General features: G+C 44.9%; 1 protein-coding gene across 1 annotated transcript in view; it reads right to left on the bottom strand.

Moving 5' to 3' along the window:
* Positions 1-15620, bottom strand: part of PRTFDC1 (phosphoribosyl transferase domain containing 1) — an 85693-nt gene extending 70073 nt beyond the window's left edge. Inside the window, exons 1-2 of the mRNA XM_010967961.2 lie at positions 12388-15620; positions 4237-4343 (exon numbers count right to left, since the gene is read on the bottom strand). Of these exons, the coding sequence (XP_010966263.2) occupies positions 4237-4343; positions 12388-12780 (500 nt within the window). The 5' untranslated portion in view covers positions 12781-15620. The remainder of the gene's footprint in view (positions 1-4236; positions 4344-12387) is intronic.
* Positions 15621-15924: the final 304 nt, after the last annotated feature.

Genomic DNA, 15924 nt, shown 5'->3' with positions numbered 1-15924 from the left:
ATCAAAAACAACCGTTTCAGCACTCTGGAAATCAACCAAAGGCACGCACCAAACTGAGAATCATTTATTCATGAAGACATGGAACGCCGGGTGGAAACAGCAGAGGTCTGCGGCATTCTTGCCTGAGAAAGCTCCCACTTCCGCCACTACCCCGGTCAGCTCCGCTGTGCAACCAGGCGGTTCAGCCACGGCGGGGCACTGCCCACCTGACCGGGGGCCCGCTCAGCTGAGACGGCCGACTTGGTAGCATGGGAACAGCGAGGGCCAGGGGCGCCGTTATCCTGAAGTAGAGGTCCCGTCTGAGCAACTAACTGGCAGACTAGTCACGGAGTTGGTAGGGAGTTCTGGGAGGTGACAGTCACGGGAGAGGGGCACACAATAAACTCTTCTCATATCCCAAGTTGACCGGAAGCTATGCACGTGCACAGCAGAGACGGGCGTGAGCCAAGCCACCCACGCATCCCCGGAGGGTGGAGCCTGTGAGCATGTGCAAGAGAGACAAGAAAGCTCAGTGGAAAGTACAAGCCAAAGATAAACAACAAGGTCCTATTGTAACAGCCTGTAATCGCCTATAATGAAAAAGAGTATGAAAAGGAATATACGTATGGACTGGAAATAAATTAAGAAAAAAAAAAAAAAAAAAAGCAAAAAGAAGTTTAAAAAAGTAAAAGCCAAGAAGACTTGAAAAAGGCTGGAAACTTGAATGTGCTTGCCAGCGCCTACATCCATTCATCAGCAGGGAGCAAAAGCCTCACGGACTTGAGGTGTTTGAGTACAATCTCTAACCAATCTTAGGCTGAAGACTAAGCTATTCAGACACAGGCATGAACCCTGGTGAGTGAGGCTTACAAAGAAAGACAAGAAAAATAAACTGCACATTTTCAGAGGCTACACGTTGTGGGGGAGGCAGTTTTCACAGACTGGCAGACAAAAAAAGAAACAAAGAACAAGGACAATGAATAGGAAATAGTTACAAATACGGGAGAGCTTAAACCAACTATATTAATAATCACTTTAAATGTGAGTGGTCTAAATACACCAGTTAGAGGCAGAGACTGTCAGAGTGGATTAAAAAACCCTAATATATGTTGTCCAGAAGAAATCCATGTTAAATATAAAGACACAGATTAAATGTAAAGGGATGGAGAATGATGTACTGTGCTAACGTAATCAAAAGAAAACTGGAGTAGGTATGTTAATTTCAGACAAAACAGATTTCAGAGCAAGGAAATTGTCAGGAATAAAGAGGGACATTGATGTAATAAAAAGAGGCCAATTCTCCAGGAAGACATAGCAGTCCTTAGTGTGTCTGCACCCAAGAACAGAGTCAAAAAACTGAGAGACTATAATTCAATTAAAAATATATACACACACACACACACACACACACACACACAAACCTGATAGAACTGTAAGAAGTAGAGGAATTCACCATTGTAGCTGGAGACTTCAACATCCCTCACTGAGTACTTGACAGAGCCAACAAAACAGAAAACCAGTAAGGATAAAGTTGAATGGAATAGTACCATGTACCAACTGGACCTGGCTGACATTTATAGAATACTTCATCCAACACCCTCCTTAAAAGATGTCAATAAGAAAATGAAAAGACAAGCCACAAACTAAGGGGAAATATTTGCAAGTCATATATTTGATAAAGGACTTGCATCCAGAATATATAAAGAACCCTCAAAACTCAATAAGAAGACAAACCAACTGCAAAATTGGCAAACAACTCAATAGGCATCTCTCCAAAGAAGATGTATGAATAGTTAACAAGCACACTAATCATTAAGAAAATGCAAATTTAAATCACAGTGAAATGCCTTTATATATCCACTAGAATGGCTATAATGAAAGGACAGACAAAACTCAATGTTGGCAAGTATGTGGAGAAAATGGAACCCTCTGACATTGCTGGCGGGAAGGTAAAATGGTACAGCCACTTTGGAAAATAATTGGCAGTTTCTTAAACTTACTGTAAAACCCAGAATTTCTCTCCAAGGAACCCACTCAAGAGAAGTGAAGAGATATGCCCACACAAAGACTTATATGCAAATGTTCATGGAAGCATTATTCATGGTACTAGAACTATGAAAAACTAGAAATTCAAATGTTCATCCAGAGGGAGGGTATAGCTCAAGTAGTAGAGCACATGCTTAGCACACACAAGGTCCTGGGTTCAATCCCCAGTAACCCCTTTAAAAGTAAATAAATAAGTAAACATAATTACCTACCCCACCAAATGTTCATCCACCGATAAGTCAATAATCAGATGTTGTATGATTTAATTTATATGAAATGCTCAGAAAAGACAAATCTATATAGAAAGAAATCAGATTAGTGATTGCCTCATGGTGGGGATTGACAGCAAATTTTGAGGGATGATAAAAATATTGTAAAAGGATGGTGGTGAAGGTTGTCCAGCCATAAACATGTACTAAAAAAATCACTGAATCATTTACCTACAATGGGTGAGTTTTGTGGAATGTAAATCATATCTTAATAAAATCATTTTAAAGGTAGGGATGGGCATTCTTGGGGCCCCACCCCAGACCACTGACTCAGAGTTTCCAGACATAAAGCTTAAGATTAGGCATTTTTTACAAGTTCACTTGGTAAGTCTCCTGTATAGGGAACTGGTAACTTTGCCAGGATGATAACTTAGTCACGTACTAGATCAGGATGGAATTAAGTCATAAATTAATTTTCAGATGAGCAAAGTAGGCATTTGTTTAAACCAGGGTGTTCCCAAACTGGTGTGAAGACGAGACACTTCTGAGAGTTACTAGGAGGGGAACTGAGTACAGAGACACCCACTACAAAACAAGAGTCAGTTTAATTGTCAAAGTTGAGCAGATTTCTTCACTTCCCACCCCTCCCCACTTTTTTTTTTTTTGCAGGAATCTGTATCTTTAATATGAATTGCCAACAGGGAAGTTTAGCAATTTGGGGAATGCCAAATTTCTCATATTTATTTCATCATAGAAACTTTTTTTCCCTCTGAGGAGCAAAACTTATGTTCCACGGAAGGCCACCTAGGGCTGTGAGAAACCCCAAACCAGATCTTATTTTAATAGTAGACTATAGTTTGAGAGAATACACAATATGCAAGTCTTATCCAACGGAAAATCTTAGAAAATCTTGAGTGAAAGAATGACATTTCCTTTTGCTTACAGACAGGCATTGATGGAAAGATAATATCCTGGGAATAGCCACCATCTAGTGTTTTTCAAACTTTCCTTTGGCTGAGGACATATTTCATAAGTTAAATTTTAACTCAGAAGAATATAACAGCTTTTAAAAAAAATACAGGCAGAAGTACAAGAGTTTAAGGGAAAGGGTGGAGTGGGGAGCCCCAAGTCTCAGTCTGCTCCTGCTCCCCAGTGCCTCTCCCACCCCAGTGTCTGAGTCTGAAATCCACGAAGCTTGCTTTTCATATAGATGTGAGGGCTTAAGCATCTGATCTCTGCACAGGATATTAGAGGTCCATGGCAAGGCAATGGCAGGGGCATTAAGGCAGCTTCGTTAAAGGGATAGGACCTATAAATCCTGGTGCTTATGGTGGGTTGACTTGGAGGAGGTTCGGAAAATGAAGAAACGAAGGTGACTTAGGGGTTTAGAACAGGAGAGAAAAATGTTAGCTTTCAGAAAGCCAGTTGGCTTGGAAGGAGCCCGAGGATATCTATGTAGACAGGTCCAAATGAACTAGAAATAGTATTTGAGAAATAGTTCTGTGCTGTTATTTTTAAGTTGCAAATATTCCTATTTCCAAAACATTACCACTGAAAACCTAATTGTGCACACGATCTGTGAGACACGACTTATCCAAGATAAATGCAAGTTGCTGGAAAAGCCAGGGCTTTGCGGGTGTGGCCTATGAAGGCAGAGGTCACCTCTTAACCCTCCTTGGTTAACTCAAGAGTCTGTGGCAAATGTGAGACACTTTCCCAGCCCCCATTTAAATCAGTTTCTACAGGACATTTGTTATTTACAGGCTGTTACTTAGGATGTTAATACCTTCCATATGCCTCTCCTTCTTACTCTTTGCCCTGAACAAATAACCCAGTAAACAGTTCAGTTAAAGCACAGATTTATTTTATTCCAAATCCTCTGTCCTATAAAAGTTCTGTCTAACACCATACAGAAGAGACTCAGGAATAGGGTCCCCAAGTGTACTGCATGATTCACACAAGAGAGGGCGAGGCAAAAACCGACACAGGAAGCAGCACTCACCTGTCCACAATGATGCCATGAGGTATGAGGACGTAGTCCAAGTCTCCGTAATAGTGCTGTGGGTACGTGAACAAATTCAGGTCGTACCCTGGCCAATCGTCTGTAATCTGTAAGTCAAATTATTTTGGTTACAACACTTTTCATTGGAAATTTACTTTAAAACGTAAGTAAACAAGATCATCCTTTGAAAACGGAGACTAATTCTGACAATCCACACAGCATTAAATTGTATCGCTTATTCTGTCAACCTATGAGAAACCCAGTGGGACAAGGTCATTTATTTCACGCAACCTGATAAAGGACCTAGTACTGAAGTGAACAGAGAACTCCATTCCTGACTTTTGGCATCATAAGATAAAATATCAGCTTAATGTCTTACAGGTAACCTGATATTACTGTTTATAAGAGAGCACACACTTAAATATACAATGTATATCTCAATTATAAATATTATCATGAATATATCATAAATGACATTTATGTCTGTAATTATAGGCACCCTCATATTATTGGGCTTCCCAGAGAGTTTTTTTTTTTTTTTTTTACAAATTGAAAGTTTATGGCCACCCTGCATTGTCAGATGATGGTTAGCATTTTTTTTACCAATAAAGTGTTTTTTAATTAAGGTATATTCATTGTTTTTTGGACACAATGCTGTTGCACACTTAATAGACTATAATACGGCGTAAATACAACTTTTTTATGCACTGAGAAACCAAAATAAAAAATTTGTGACTCACGTTATTTGCTTTATTTTGATGGTCTGGGGCTCAACTCACAGTATCTCCAAGGTATGGCTGTGTATTAATATAGACAGTTATCATCCCACATTATTGTAATATATATATTATTACATATCTATGCACTGTGGATGCCTCATCTGCCTGGGAAAAAGTACCTACTACAAGTACATGTCTCCTGGGATTAGTGTAGACCCAAACTTCTGAGTGGCCTGGTCATTACATAAACACTTCAGAGGGATGTGCTACGGTGGGAACTTAAGTCAGTCCTGTTATGAAATGGTTGCTCCAGAAAATGGGTGTAATTCAGATAGTGGGGACTGCTAGCAAGTCTTCCTCTTACTTAGGACTGCATGTCTGTGTTTCGTGGTTCAATAGTAAAGAGGTGGGAAACAGAAACATAGTGGAGATCAAGTTTACTTTCAGATCATCAAGAAAGGCTGTGACACAGGCGTTAGGCACTCAAGCCAAAGCACAGCTGAGCCGCTGCTCTGGTTGTCCACTTCCTCCCGCACACTCCCATCAGGCACCTCTCTGCAGCTTTGAGCTCTCCAGGCCTTTCATAATGCAGACCTATCCTAATTCTCCACCCACTCCACCAACCCCTCTTGTCCTCAGACTGGTCTCCAGTCAAATCATGATCCTTCCCAGCTCTGGGTTCATTTGTCTGTCTTGCACCTACGACCTCTCCCTCTCCATCCCCCCAAGCTCGGCATCTTCCGCAGAAACTCAGGTCAGTCCCCACTTCCTTCAAGGGGTCTTGCTGACTGTTCCTGCTCTATGATCTTGTCGCCCAAGCCCCTGGTACCCCTCAGAGCTCTCTGCTCCTTGAGAAGACTCCTGTCCCTTCCATCCTCTGGCTCACTCATCTTATCAGTTTTCTGTTGTCTTAAAATCCATTTTGACTTCATTTAATACTGGGATATCCCCCTGTTTTGCACCTTCGTCCTCACCCAGGACTCAAAACCAGTACTCTTTTGCCCAGGGTTTGGACGGGCAAGTGATGGACCAGCCCCGATCCACTCTCATCCCAGTTCTGGAATGCCAGCCAAACCAAACTTCTGGTACCTTCCCCCAAAGGTCTCCCTCCCCTCTCAGCAAAGGGCAACTCACTTTCCCAGTTGCTCAGATCAAACCTTGGAGTTGTAGTTGACTTCTTTCTTTCACCATCCCCCTCCTGCCCCCACGCAGCCCATTAGCAAGTCCTATCATCAACTCCTTCAAAATTTCATCAGGATCACCTCTCAGCAGCCTACTGCCTCCCCCAGGTCTCTGCCACCACCCTTCCTCCCGGGACCACTGCTGTAGCTACCGACCTCACCTCTCTGCTTCCACTTTGGCAACACTGTCTCCCTCCCCACCCCCCACACAGCAGCAGGAGTTCTGCTTTAAAAATGTGCATCCTATCACAGCAGTCTTCTGCTCAAATTTTTTTCAAGGGGTTCCCATTTCACTCGGAGTGCCAGAGTTCTCACCAGGGCCCACAGGGTCACCCTCTCTGCCCTGTCCCTAGCCCTTGCTCCTGCCCCCCCTCCCTCTGCTTCAGCCACCATTCTCCATGATGATCCCTGAATGTGCCAAGCATCTCCTGCCCCAAGAGCTTTGCACCTGCTATTTTGTTTGCCTACAGTTCTCTTCCCCTGGATGCCCACACGGCTTACCCTTCCCTTCCTTCAAGTCTCTGTTCAAAGGTCACCTCCACAGAGAGGCCCCCCGACAGCTCTATAAAATAGCACCCCTTCCTTCCCTCTCACCCCGACAGCCTGCCCAGCCTTACTGTCCTTCACAGCGCACATTCCCACTGGGTGTGGCACGTCTGCCTGTGCATGTGTTTGGTCTCGTCTCTTCCCACTGGGATGTTAGTTCCTCCTGGGAGAGACTTTGCCTTATTCATTGTTGAAACCCCAGTGCTCAGAACACTGACCTGGAACACAGCAGGTGCTCCAAAATGTGACATGAGTGGATGAATGGTAGTCTCCATCCACGGACTACCCCACCTTCAGTTTATCTCCGGGTTAAAGAGCACACTGTTCAGGGCTCTGGAAATTCCTATCTACCATGGGCAGGCAGAGAGCCAAATGGTGTATGACATCCGTGTATCTGAAGATCATCACATCTGCTCTGCCTCCCCCAGCAAATTGGCTGCATGCAACTGTTGAATCTGCACAGAGTGACTCTGGCTTCCACCCTGGGAACCCCCGGCGCCCTCTGTAACCATCAACAGCACAGCGGCTGGTCAGAGCCTGAACTACCAGCTGAATATGAGGAGCTTCCAGAAGATCTGCTGGCAGGCCACGATGAAGGCCAGACTGGAAGTCGGACGGGCAGCGGGCCCCAGGGAGATCATCGCAGGGCACAGCACTTTCTGCCCCCCCCCCCCCCGACAGACCACACACACTACCCACACCACCTCCTGGAGCCCTTCCTGTGGTGGCATAATGAACCAGTGGTCATTCCTCCCACCATGGAAATCCTTTAGTGCCCCCGGCTCTGGCTGAATCTCAGAGACTACACTCCAGTCCATGTTCTAGAGCCCAGCTCTGATCCTTACTATGTACAATGTTAGGAAAATTCCTTCTGAGACCCAATTCCCACCCGTCTTTAAATGAGACACAATAAAACTGATAGGCAGCCTTATTTTTAGGATAAAAAGATAGAACAGATAATATACTTAGAGTACATTTCCAGGTATATAATCAATGCTTAATAAATGATGTCAACAAAAAGGAAAAGAATGATAAAAAAGACAAATAAAACAAACCTACAGATAAAAACTGTACTGGTAATCTGCTCAGGGGCAGCATGGAGTAATGGTTCAGAGATTAGGTCAGAAGTCTAACACACCTAGGGGTGAATTGACTAGCTGTTTTTAATTAATTTAAAGATGTGACACTAACCTGTTTGCCAAAGTCCCATTACCCGAGTTAAAGCTGCAAATTTAAAAGTAGAAGAAATGTGTTTCTCTAAAACCATTCTATAAGCCAAACCTGCCTATTTCCCAAGAGTCTGAAATAGTGAGTTTTCACTGTAGAGATAAAAGACAACCAGAGATAAAGGAACCACTGGTTTATCCTTAATAGTGCATGCAAATTGCACTGTAAATGCGTCCTAAACCTGAGGGAACAGGGGCTGTTAGGAACTGCAGATAATTGTGTTATTCATCTGCTTTTTGAACAATCAAAACAAGAAGTCTTTAAATAGTTTCAGTATCACAGATAATATGCTCTAAGTTTATTCAGAACAATGCGTTCTCTGTTCAAAGACGCAAAACATGGCCAAGCTGGGGAAGTGACAAACACATTAACCGAGCCGTTTTATACAACATCCAAGCCCCAGAACTCCTTCGGACTCTCTTTTCTTCATTTGAAGATATATGGAAAACCTTCTTTCTAAGTTATTAAAAGCAAGTTTTGCTTAGAATATTTCTTACATTATTTTCCAAGTTGTCTCCCCTCAGGGAGAAAAATAGTTAAGAAAGACATACAAAAAGCCAATCTCTGCTCCTGTCTGCTGCTAAGCCCCAGCCTCTGGGCCCCACTCTCTCCTTCACGCAGTGACCATGGTGGCCACCAATTTCAGGTTCATATCCACCCGTCCACCGTTAGAGAGGAAGGGAGTCTTATCCCTCAGCTCTGCTTCTGGGAATCCCAGACAAGAACATCAACTGGCCCAGCTGGGGTCACTGGTCCAGCCCCCGGAGCGGGGGAAGGAGGTGCACCGTGATGGATGCCTCAGAGCCACATGGAGAAATGAGCTGACGTGGTCTCCTAAAAGAAGGGCCCTGGGTTCTGCTGCCAGAGGCATGAAGGAGGCTTAACAGAACAAATAACATCTTGTACCCCGCAAGCTTTCCTCTTCCGTGCTGGGTTCTACACCTGGAAGGTGAAACTCACTACACCTAGTAAAGTTGTGTTTTAGATGGACTATCTGATTCCTGCCACATTTCTACTGGGGGTGGGGGTGGTGGCAGAAACCATAACAGAAACAGAACCATTTTAGATTTTCTCTTTCTTTTTATTCCTACCAAATTCACATGGGTAGGTACTAACTATGGTTCTTTTGATAATGGTTCTGTAAAAACAAAACATATCTAATATTCTGATCCCCAAAGGCCAGATGGGTAGAGATTTTTTTTCTCTCCCCAAGAAGTAACAAAGAGACACCAACCGAGTGGGAGGTAAGGGGGACACCGGTGACCAGTCTACCCTGAGCCAAGTTTGTGAACTCAGGATCTACATCTCTGATGTGGCAATTGGCATTTGTTCCCATTTACTGTTAATTATCTACCAATGTCCTACCTCCCCAATTCAGCTGAAAGCCATCTGTAGACAAGAGCCACCTCCAGTCTCTTAACATTCCTTTCTTTTACACAAACTGTACTTCTTGGTTTATGCTTAAATCATCTGGCTTTATGCCCTTTGTCATCTTCATTGCTAAGTTCCTACCAACTCAGAATGTTCTTCTCTACCTCATTTCCAGACACTCCAGTACCAACCTGGACGATCATTCTAGCATCTCCAACTTATAGCAACTTCATCTACCTTGGCTCAAAGGATTTCATCTCTATTCCACCTCTGCCACATCCAGTCCACCATAGCAGACCCACCTCTGAGATTCTTCCCTGGAATCACAGCTTCCTAAGCAGCCAGTGATGGAAAGCTGGCTTCAGTCCCTGCTTCTACCATTTGCTAATCATGTGACCCGGGTGATTACTTATCAGTGCCTCAGTTTCCTCCCCTGTAGAATGGGGATTGTAGTAGCCCTACCTCACAGATTTGTGAGGATTACATGAATCATACAGGAAAACCAGACACTAGGTGCTCAATAAACGCTTGCTATTATTACCTGCCCCTTTTTTCACCAGTACTAAAACTTCCCTTTGATCTTTTTCCCACCCATCCTTGGGGGCTCTCTGTTTTCCCAGTGTACACACCCCCCCTGAGCTATCCTATCCCTCTCTCAACCCTAGATGCCATTGGCTCCCACCAGCACCTTGAATTCATCCTGAATTTGCCTTGCCTGCCCATATCCAACTTGAAGTTAATCTAATTATCCCAAGTTCTACTGGAGGGAATGACACGAATGCAGGGACGATCTCCAATATACCTTGATTACTTCCAACCTCAGTGGACCTTCTCCCTTCCCCCCTGCATCTTTCATCAGATTACCTTGCTTTCGAAAGGGCTTCCTTTAACACCAAGAGACTGAGCTATTTAATTTTCCATCATTTGCTTCTGAGACTTTAATGATCTACTGTTCCTGTTAGTCATATCAATTTACCTCATTCCTTTTTAAGAGAATCCATTATTAAATAATAGTACTATATTTTAACCATTCCACTGATGGAGTAATTGTTCAGAAGATTCTCATTACTAATGGCTTTGCAATTGTCTTTTGCATCTTGATCCTACTTACTCTTTCTGCAGCATCTGACCCTCCTGATGACCTCCTAGCCCCCTCACCTCCACAGAACTCTTTCCTAGGCACCTGCCACCCTGTCTGCTCTCTGCTGCTTTGTATCCATTCTTGGTCTCCTTATCTGGCTTCTCCCAGACACTGCCTCTTACATTTGGGAGTTCCTAGATTTCTACCCTTAACAACAGTTTTACATTCCCCCCACCCCATGTTCACTGTGCATCCCTATCCGCTGCAAGCATCAGATATTTTTCTATTTGCTGACGATTCCCAAAGCTATATAATCACCCTCCTGCATTCCAAATACGAATTTCAAATTGCCTCCCAAGCATCCTGACTGTAAGCCTGTAAGCTTCACAGGCACGATAGAGTCAGCTTGTCCAGAATGGAACTTAATGATTTCCCATTTTACATTTTCATTCTCCTTCAACTCACCCCACTCCTAGGACTGACCATCATCTCCATGGCAACTGGAGCGATCTTTTTTTTTTTTTTTTTTTAAAGCATAAGCTGGATGTCATGATTTCTTCTCAGAAAGTCTAACGACTCTGTGCTGACTTGGCGCCCCCTCCTCCAGAGTCTTCACATAGCTACCTCCTGCTTAGCTTTCAGCTCTTGGCTCACATGTTACAGCCAAGAGGCCGCCCTGACCTTCTGAGCTAAAGCAGCATCCCCAGCCCTCCTCCAATCACCATCTCCTTGCCCTCTTCTCTTTTCATTGTGCATATCACTAGGAACATATCTTCTTTGTTTATTTGCTTTCACACTGCTTGTCTCTGTTCCCCTCTAGAATGTAAGTTCCATGAAGACTGGGTGTTTTCTTGTTTCGCCAGAATCTGGAACACCACCTGGAACCCAGCAGGACAGTCAATATGAATGGAATAAAAAAATAAATGAACTGCTCTTTTAGAAAGGAAAGGCCTGGCTGTGAACTGAGTGTTGGGCAACACAGTTCAACCTGAACAGACAGTTGGGTTAGAGTGTGAGGTGCTTCCCAACGGGACCCTCCTACTCCCGTGGTCCCTTCACCGTCACAGACAGATTATCTGTGCTTTACAGGCTGATCTCTGAACCAAGAATCTTAATGTAGCAAGTTCGCCCCACCCACCACCCTTACCCCGTTTCACTTTAAACCTGCCACATTAAAACCACTACCTTCCACAGAAACTGTTCTCTACCCAGCAGGTGCCAGCGGCCACAGGGCAAGACCAGGTTTGATTCCAGGACACGGAGGGATGGGTACCCACTGAATGATGGTTGACTTTGAGGGGATTCCCAGGGATAAACAGGCTGAGGTCTAGGACCCCATCATCCCACATCCTCTCATCCGGACACACTACTAGATATATACATCTTCTCCAGCTGGCTTAACGGGCCCAGCCTGCTGTGTTTCCCTTTTGCAGAAACTGACGGCCGCTCGAGCGGCGCCAGGGTGTCCCGAGCCCGTGCAGGGGCCCCACAGAAAGTCCTAGCCCAGGTTCCAAAGCCCAAACTCCGTCTGCTAGAGCCACTTTATTTCCTAGCTTTCCTGGAGAATCCTCAGTTTCCTTTTTGAAAACCAAACGTAAAGCCCGCGCTGGAGGAGTCGGAGGGCAGCACAAAAGTGAGGAGGCCTGCTGGGGTCTTCGCAGACCCGCCCCTCGCCCAGAGGTGACGGTGACTCCTGGTGGCCAGCAGGAGTGGGGACCCGGCACTGGACAGGCTTAACGCTGGAGTATAGGATTCCTGGCGGGGCGAGGGGGGAGGAGAGAGGGGTGCGGAGGGAACACTGAGAACACTGGGTGAAGGGATGCTAAGTGTGGGGTCGGACTGGGCGCCGGGGCGAGGGGGAGGGTGGAAGCGATCCGGCCTGGAGGGAAGAACAAAAGCTGTGGCCGGCTGTCACCCGAATGCCCTTCGGCCGTTTAATCTAAAAGTAGGGGGTTGCCAAGAAGGGAGGGGAGGGAAGAGCGCGGGGAGCGCGCGACTCGGCCCCGAAATCGGAGTTTGCATTTACCACGACGCCTCGCCCGTAGTCTGGCGCCTCCTCACTACTCCCGGCCATGTTTCTCCGGGGAAAGCGGGAAGCAAAGAAGGGAACGGGAAGGATCCGGGAGGGTGATGGGCCGGGAGGGGGTGGGGATGGGGCTGCCCCGCCCCTGGCCGGCGGACTGGAAAGCGGCGGCGCGCCGAAGACCCCACGCCTGGCGCGGGTCCAGCGCCTAGGCCGGCGCCCCCACCCCTGGCTGGTCCTCTGGCGGGGATGCGGGGCCCGAAGCGCGCCGCAGGGGTGGGGATGCGGGGCCCCGAGCGCAGAGCGGAGGCGCGGGGCGCAGCTGCCGAGCAGCGCCAGCCCCACCTGAGCGCCGGCCCCGGGCGCCCGCGCGCGTCCCGTGTGGCCACCGCCCATCTGCGAGCCCCGAGCCCCGCCGCCTGCCCCGCGCCCCGCGGGGACTCGGGAGACCCAGGCTGCCCGCGGCTCGGTTTTTACAGGAACAGAAAGTGTGCCCAGGTCCCCCGCCTCCTCAAGTCTGTCGTCCCAGCTTTCAAGCTAACAAGGTCGTTGAATCCTTCCTGCTGACTTTTAGGCACTTTAACTCCAGTAAATCCGTGGAAGAGCCAGTGGTATAGGATGTGCTCGAAGTACAGCTGTGGACAAAACTATGATGTGCTTTTTTAAAGCTTTGAACTGCCCGGCTGGGAGTTTGAAAGAGCTGTGCGGTGCTTCTCTGAACGGTGCCCGCGGTTACAGGATCTGGACTTGGAAATAGGGCCTTTCCTTCACCCCTTTCAGGGTAAACAGAGAAACGTTTAGAGGTTATCTACTTTACCACTTTTTAAAGAACTCATGGTCAGATTTTAATTGTTTCAGGTTGCATCTTAAAGCAGTAGCTCTTCTCTGATTAGAAAGCCTTCTTTTACGACTCTTTTATTAATTCAACCCCTGGTCCCAGCCTTCCCCCAGCGACGGTCCTGGTTCTTTGTCCATTCTTCAGGGGCCCTGCTCTCCCTTCATCTGTATTCCCTGCCCGGGTCTCTGCAGTTTCGCCTCATCCTTTGCAGTCCTGCTCTGGTTTGAAGCCCAGAGCTGAGCGCAGTTCTCTGACTCAGGCCTCTCCGAAAGCCTATTTTTTTCATCTTCGGGTTCTGGCACACGGCAGGGAGAGGAGTGCTGATTTTGCTTGGTTTGAGGGGAAAATAGTTATCAATCGGTTAATGTCACTCTGGGTTGGAAAAACATTAGTCATTCAGACGTGGCAGTGCTCAGGCCTGTTTGTCGTTGGCCGGCACAGTGGAAGGCCGGCAGTTCCGCGGATGGCTAAGATTTGGCGCTGTGCTGGCCTGCTGGCTCCCATAAACTGAGTGATGGTGTTTCTCACATGGGTAAACATTTTCTCTCAGTAACTGTTTGGGGCCTTGTTTGGGGCCATTTTTATAGTCTGACACACTTCTTTTCTCAAAGGTTAAGGACCATCTTCTATTTTTATTGTCAAAGACCAAGCTGAGGAAGCATCCTCACAACCAGTGTAACTAAAAGGTCCAGGAACTGAAAAGTGATAATCAAACTTTAGGGCTCAGAAGACTCTCTTGGGGAGCCAGCCACTCCCCCGCCACCAACAGCAGGTCATGGTGGAGAAGCCCTGTGTTCAGACTCAGAAACCTGCACTGCTAAGACACTCAGATGAGTGCGATGCAGTGGTTTGCCAACCATGCCTTAAGGGATACCACTGTCTACAGCTGCAAAGTCAGATTTACCCATAAGAGGCTCAGTGTGAGTACATGGGTCTTAGGGACAAGTAACTTCAAAAAAAGTTACAGATGTAGCTGCTCTACATCTAGATGTAGAAATCAAAAAGCTACCACCACGTGCCCAGCCAGGCACTGTGGAAGATGTAAGGGAAATGTCGATAAATCTTATTTCCTTAGAAAGGCCATTGATGTAAATGTAAAACCCAACAGGTTCCCAATGGGAAAAAAATGTGACTGACTTGAGTGGCAATAGGAATCTTATGAATGCACACTCAAGAACGTGCTATCATGTGGAGAAAAGGGAACCTTGTACGTTGTTGGTAGGAATGTAAATTGGTACAGCCATTATGGAAAACAGTATGGAAGTTCCTTAAAAAACTAAAAATAGAACTACCATGTGATCCAGCAATTCCACTTGTGGGTATATATCCAGGAAAAAATGAAAGCACTAATTCTAAAAGATATATGAACCCCAATGTTCATAGCATCCCTGTTTACCATAGCCAATATACAATGGAATATTACTCAGCCATAAAAAGTATAAAATGTTGCTATTTGCATCATCATGGATGGACCTAGGGAATATTATGCTTAGTGAAGTAAGTTAGAGAAAGACAAATACTGTATGATATTACTTACATATAGACTCTAAAAAATAATACAAATGAATGTATATAGCAAAACAGAAACAAATTCACAGATATAGAAAACAAACTTGTGGTTACCAGTATGGAAAGGAAAAATGAGGGGGCAAGTTAGGGGTACTGGATTAAGAGATACAAACTATTATGTATTAAACAGATAAGCAACAAGGATATATTGTAGAGCTAGGGGATTATAGCCACTATCTTATAATAAATTTTAATGGAATATAATCTGTAAAAATACTGAATCATATGCTGTACACTTGAAACTAAGATAATATTGTAAATCAACTATACTTCAATTTAAAAAAAAGAACATCATATAGAAACTAATATAGGACATCCTAGGAAGAATACAGAATGATGCAGTTTTTTAAAAACTGCAACTTATTAAGTCCACAAATGATAAAGGCTAGAGAAGGTGTGGAGAAAAGGGAACCCTCCTACACTATTGGTGGGAATGCAGTTTGGTGCAGCCATTGTGGTAAACAGTATGGAGATTCCTCAAAAGACTTACCATGTGATCCAGCTATCCCACTCCTGGGCATATATCCAGAGGGAACATTAATTCAGAAAGATACCTGCACCCCAATGTTCAGAGCAGCACTATTTACAATAGCCAAGACATGGAAACAACCTAAATGTCCATGGACAGATAAATGGATAAAGAAGTTGTAGTATATTTATACAATGGAATACTACTCAGCCATAAAAAATAATAAAATAATGCCATTTGCAGCAATATGGATAGCCCTTGAGAATGTCATTCTAAGTGAAGTAAGCCAGAAAGAGAAAGAAAAATGCCTATGATATCATTCACATGTGGAATCTAAAAAAAAAAAAAAAAGACAAATGAACTCATTTATAAACCAAAACAGACTCACAGACATAGAAAACAAACTTATAGTTACCAGAGGGGAAGGGGTTGGGAAGGGATAAATTGGGAGTTCAAGATTTGCAAATTCTGACTGGTATATATAAAATAGATAAACAAGTTTATACTGTATAGCACAGGGAACTATATTTGATATCTTGTAGTAGCTTATGGTGAAAAAGAATATGAAAATGAATGTATGAATATTCATGTATGACTAAGCATTGTGCTGTACATGAGAAATTGATTGTAAACTGACCATACTTCAATAAAAAAGTAATAAATA

The sequence above is a fragment of the Camelus bactrianus genome, chromosome 35 (assembly GCF_048773025.1).
Source record: "Camelus bactrianus isolate YW-2024 breed Bactrian camel chromosome 35, ASM4877302v1, whole genome shotgun sequence".
Lineage (NCBI taxonomy): Eukaryota > Metazoa > Chordata > Mammalia > Artiodactyla > Camelidae > Camelus > Camelus bactrianus.
Note: the sequence above shows the minus strand (reverse complement) of the source record. Positions and strands in the feature narration are given on the sequence as shown.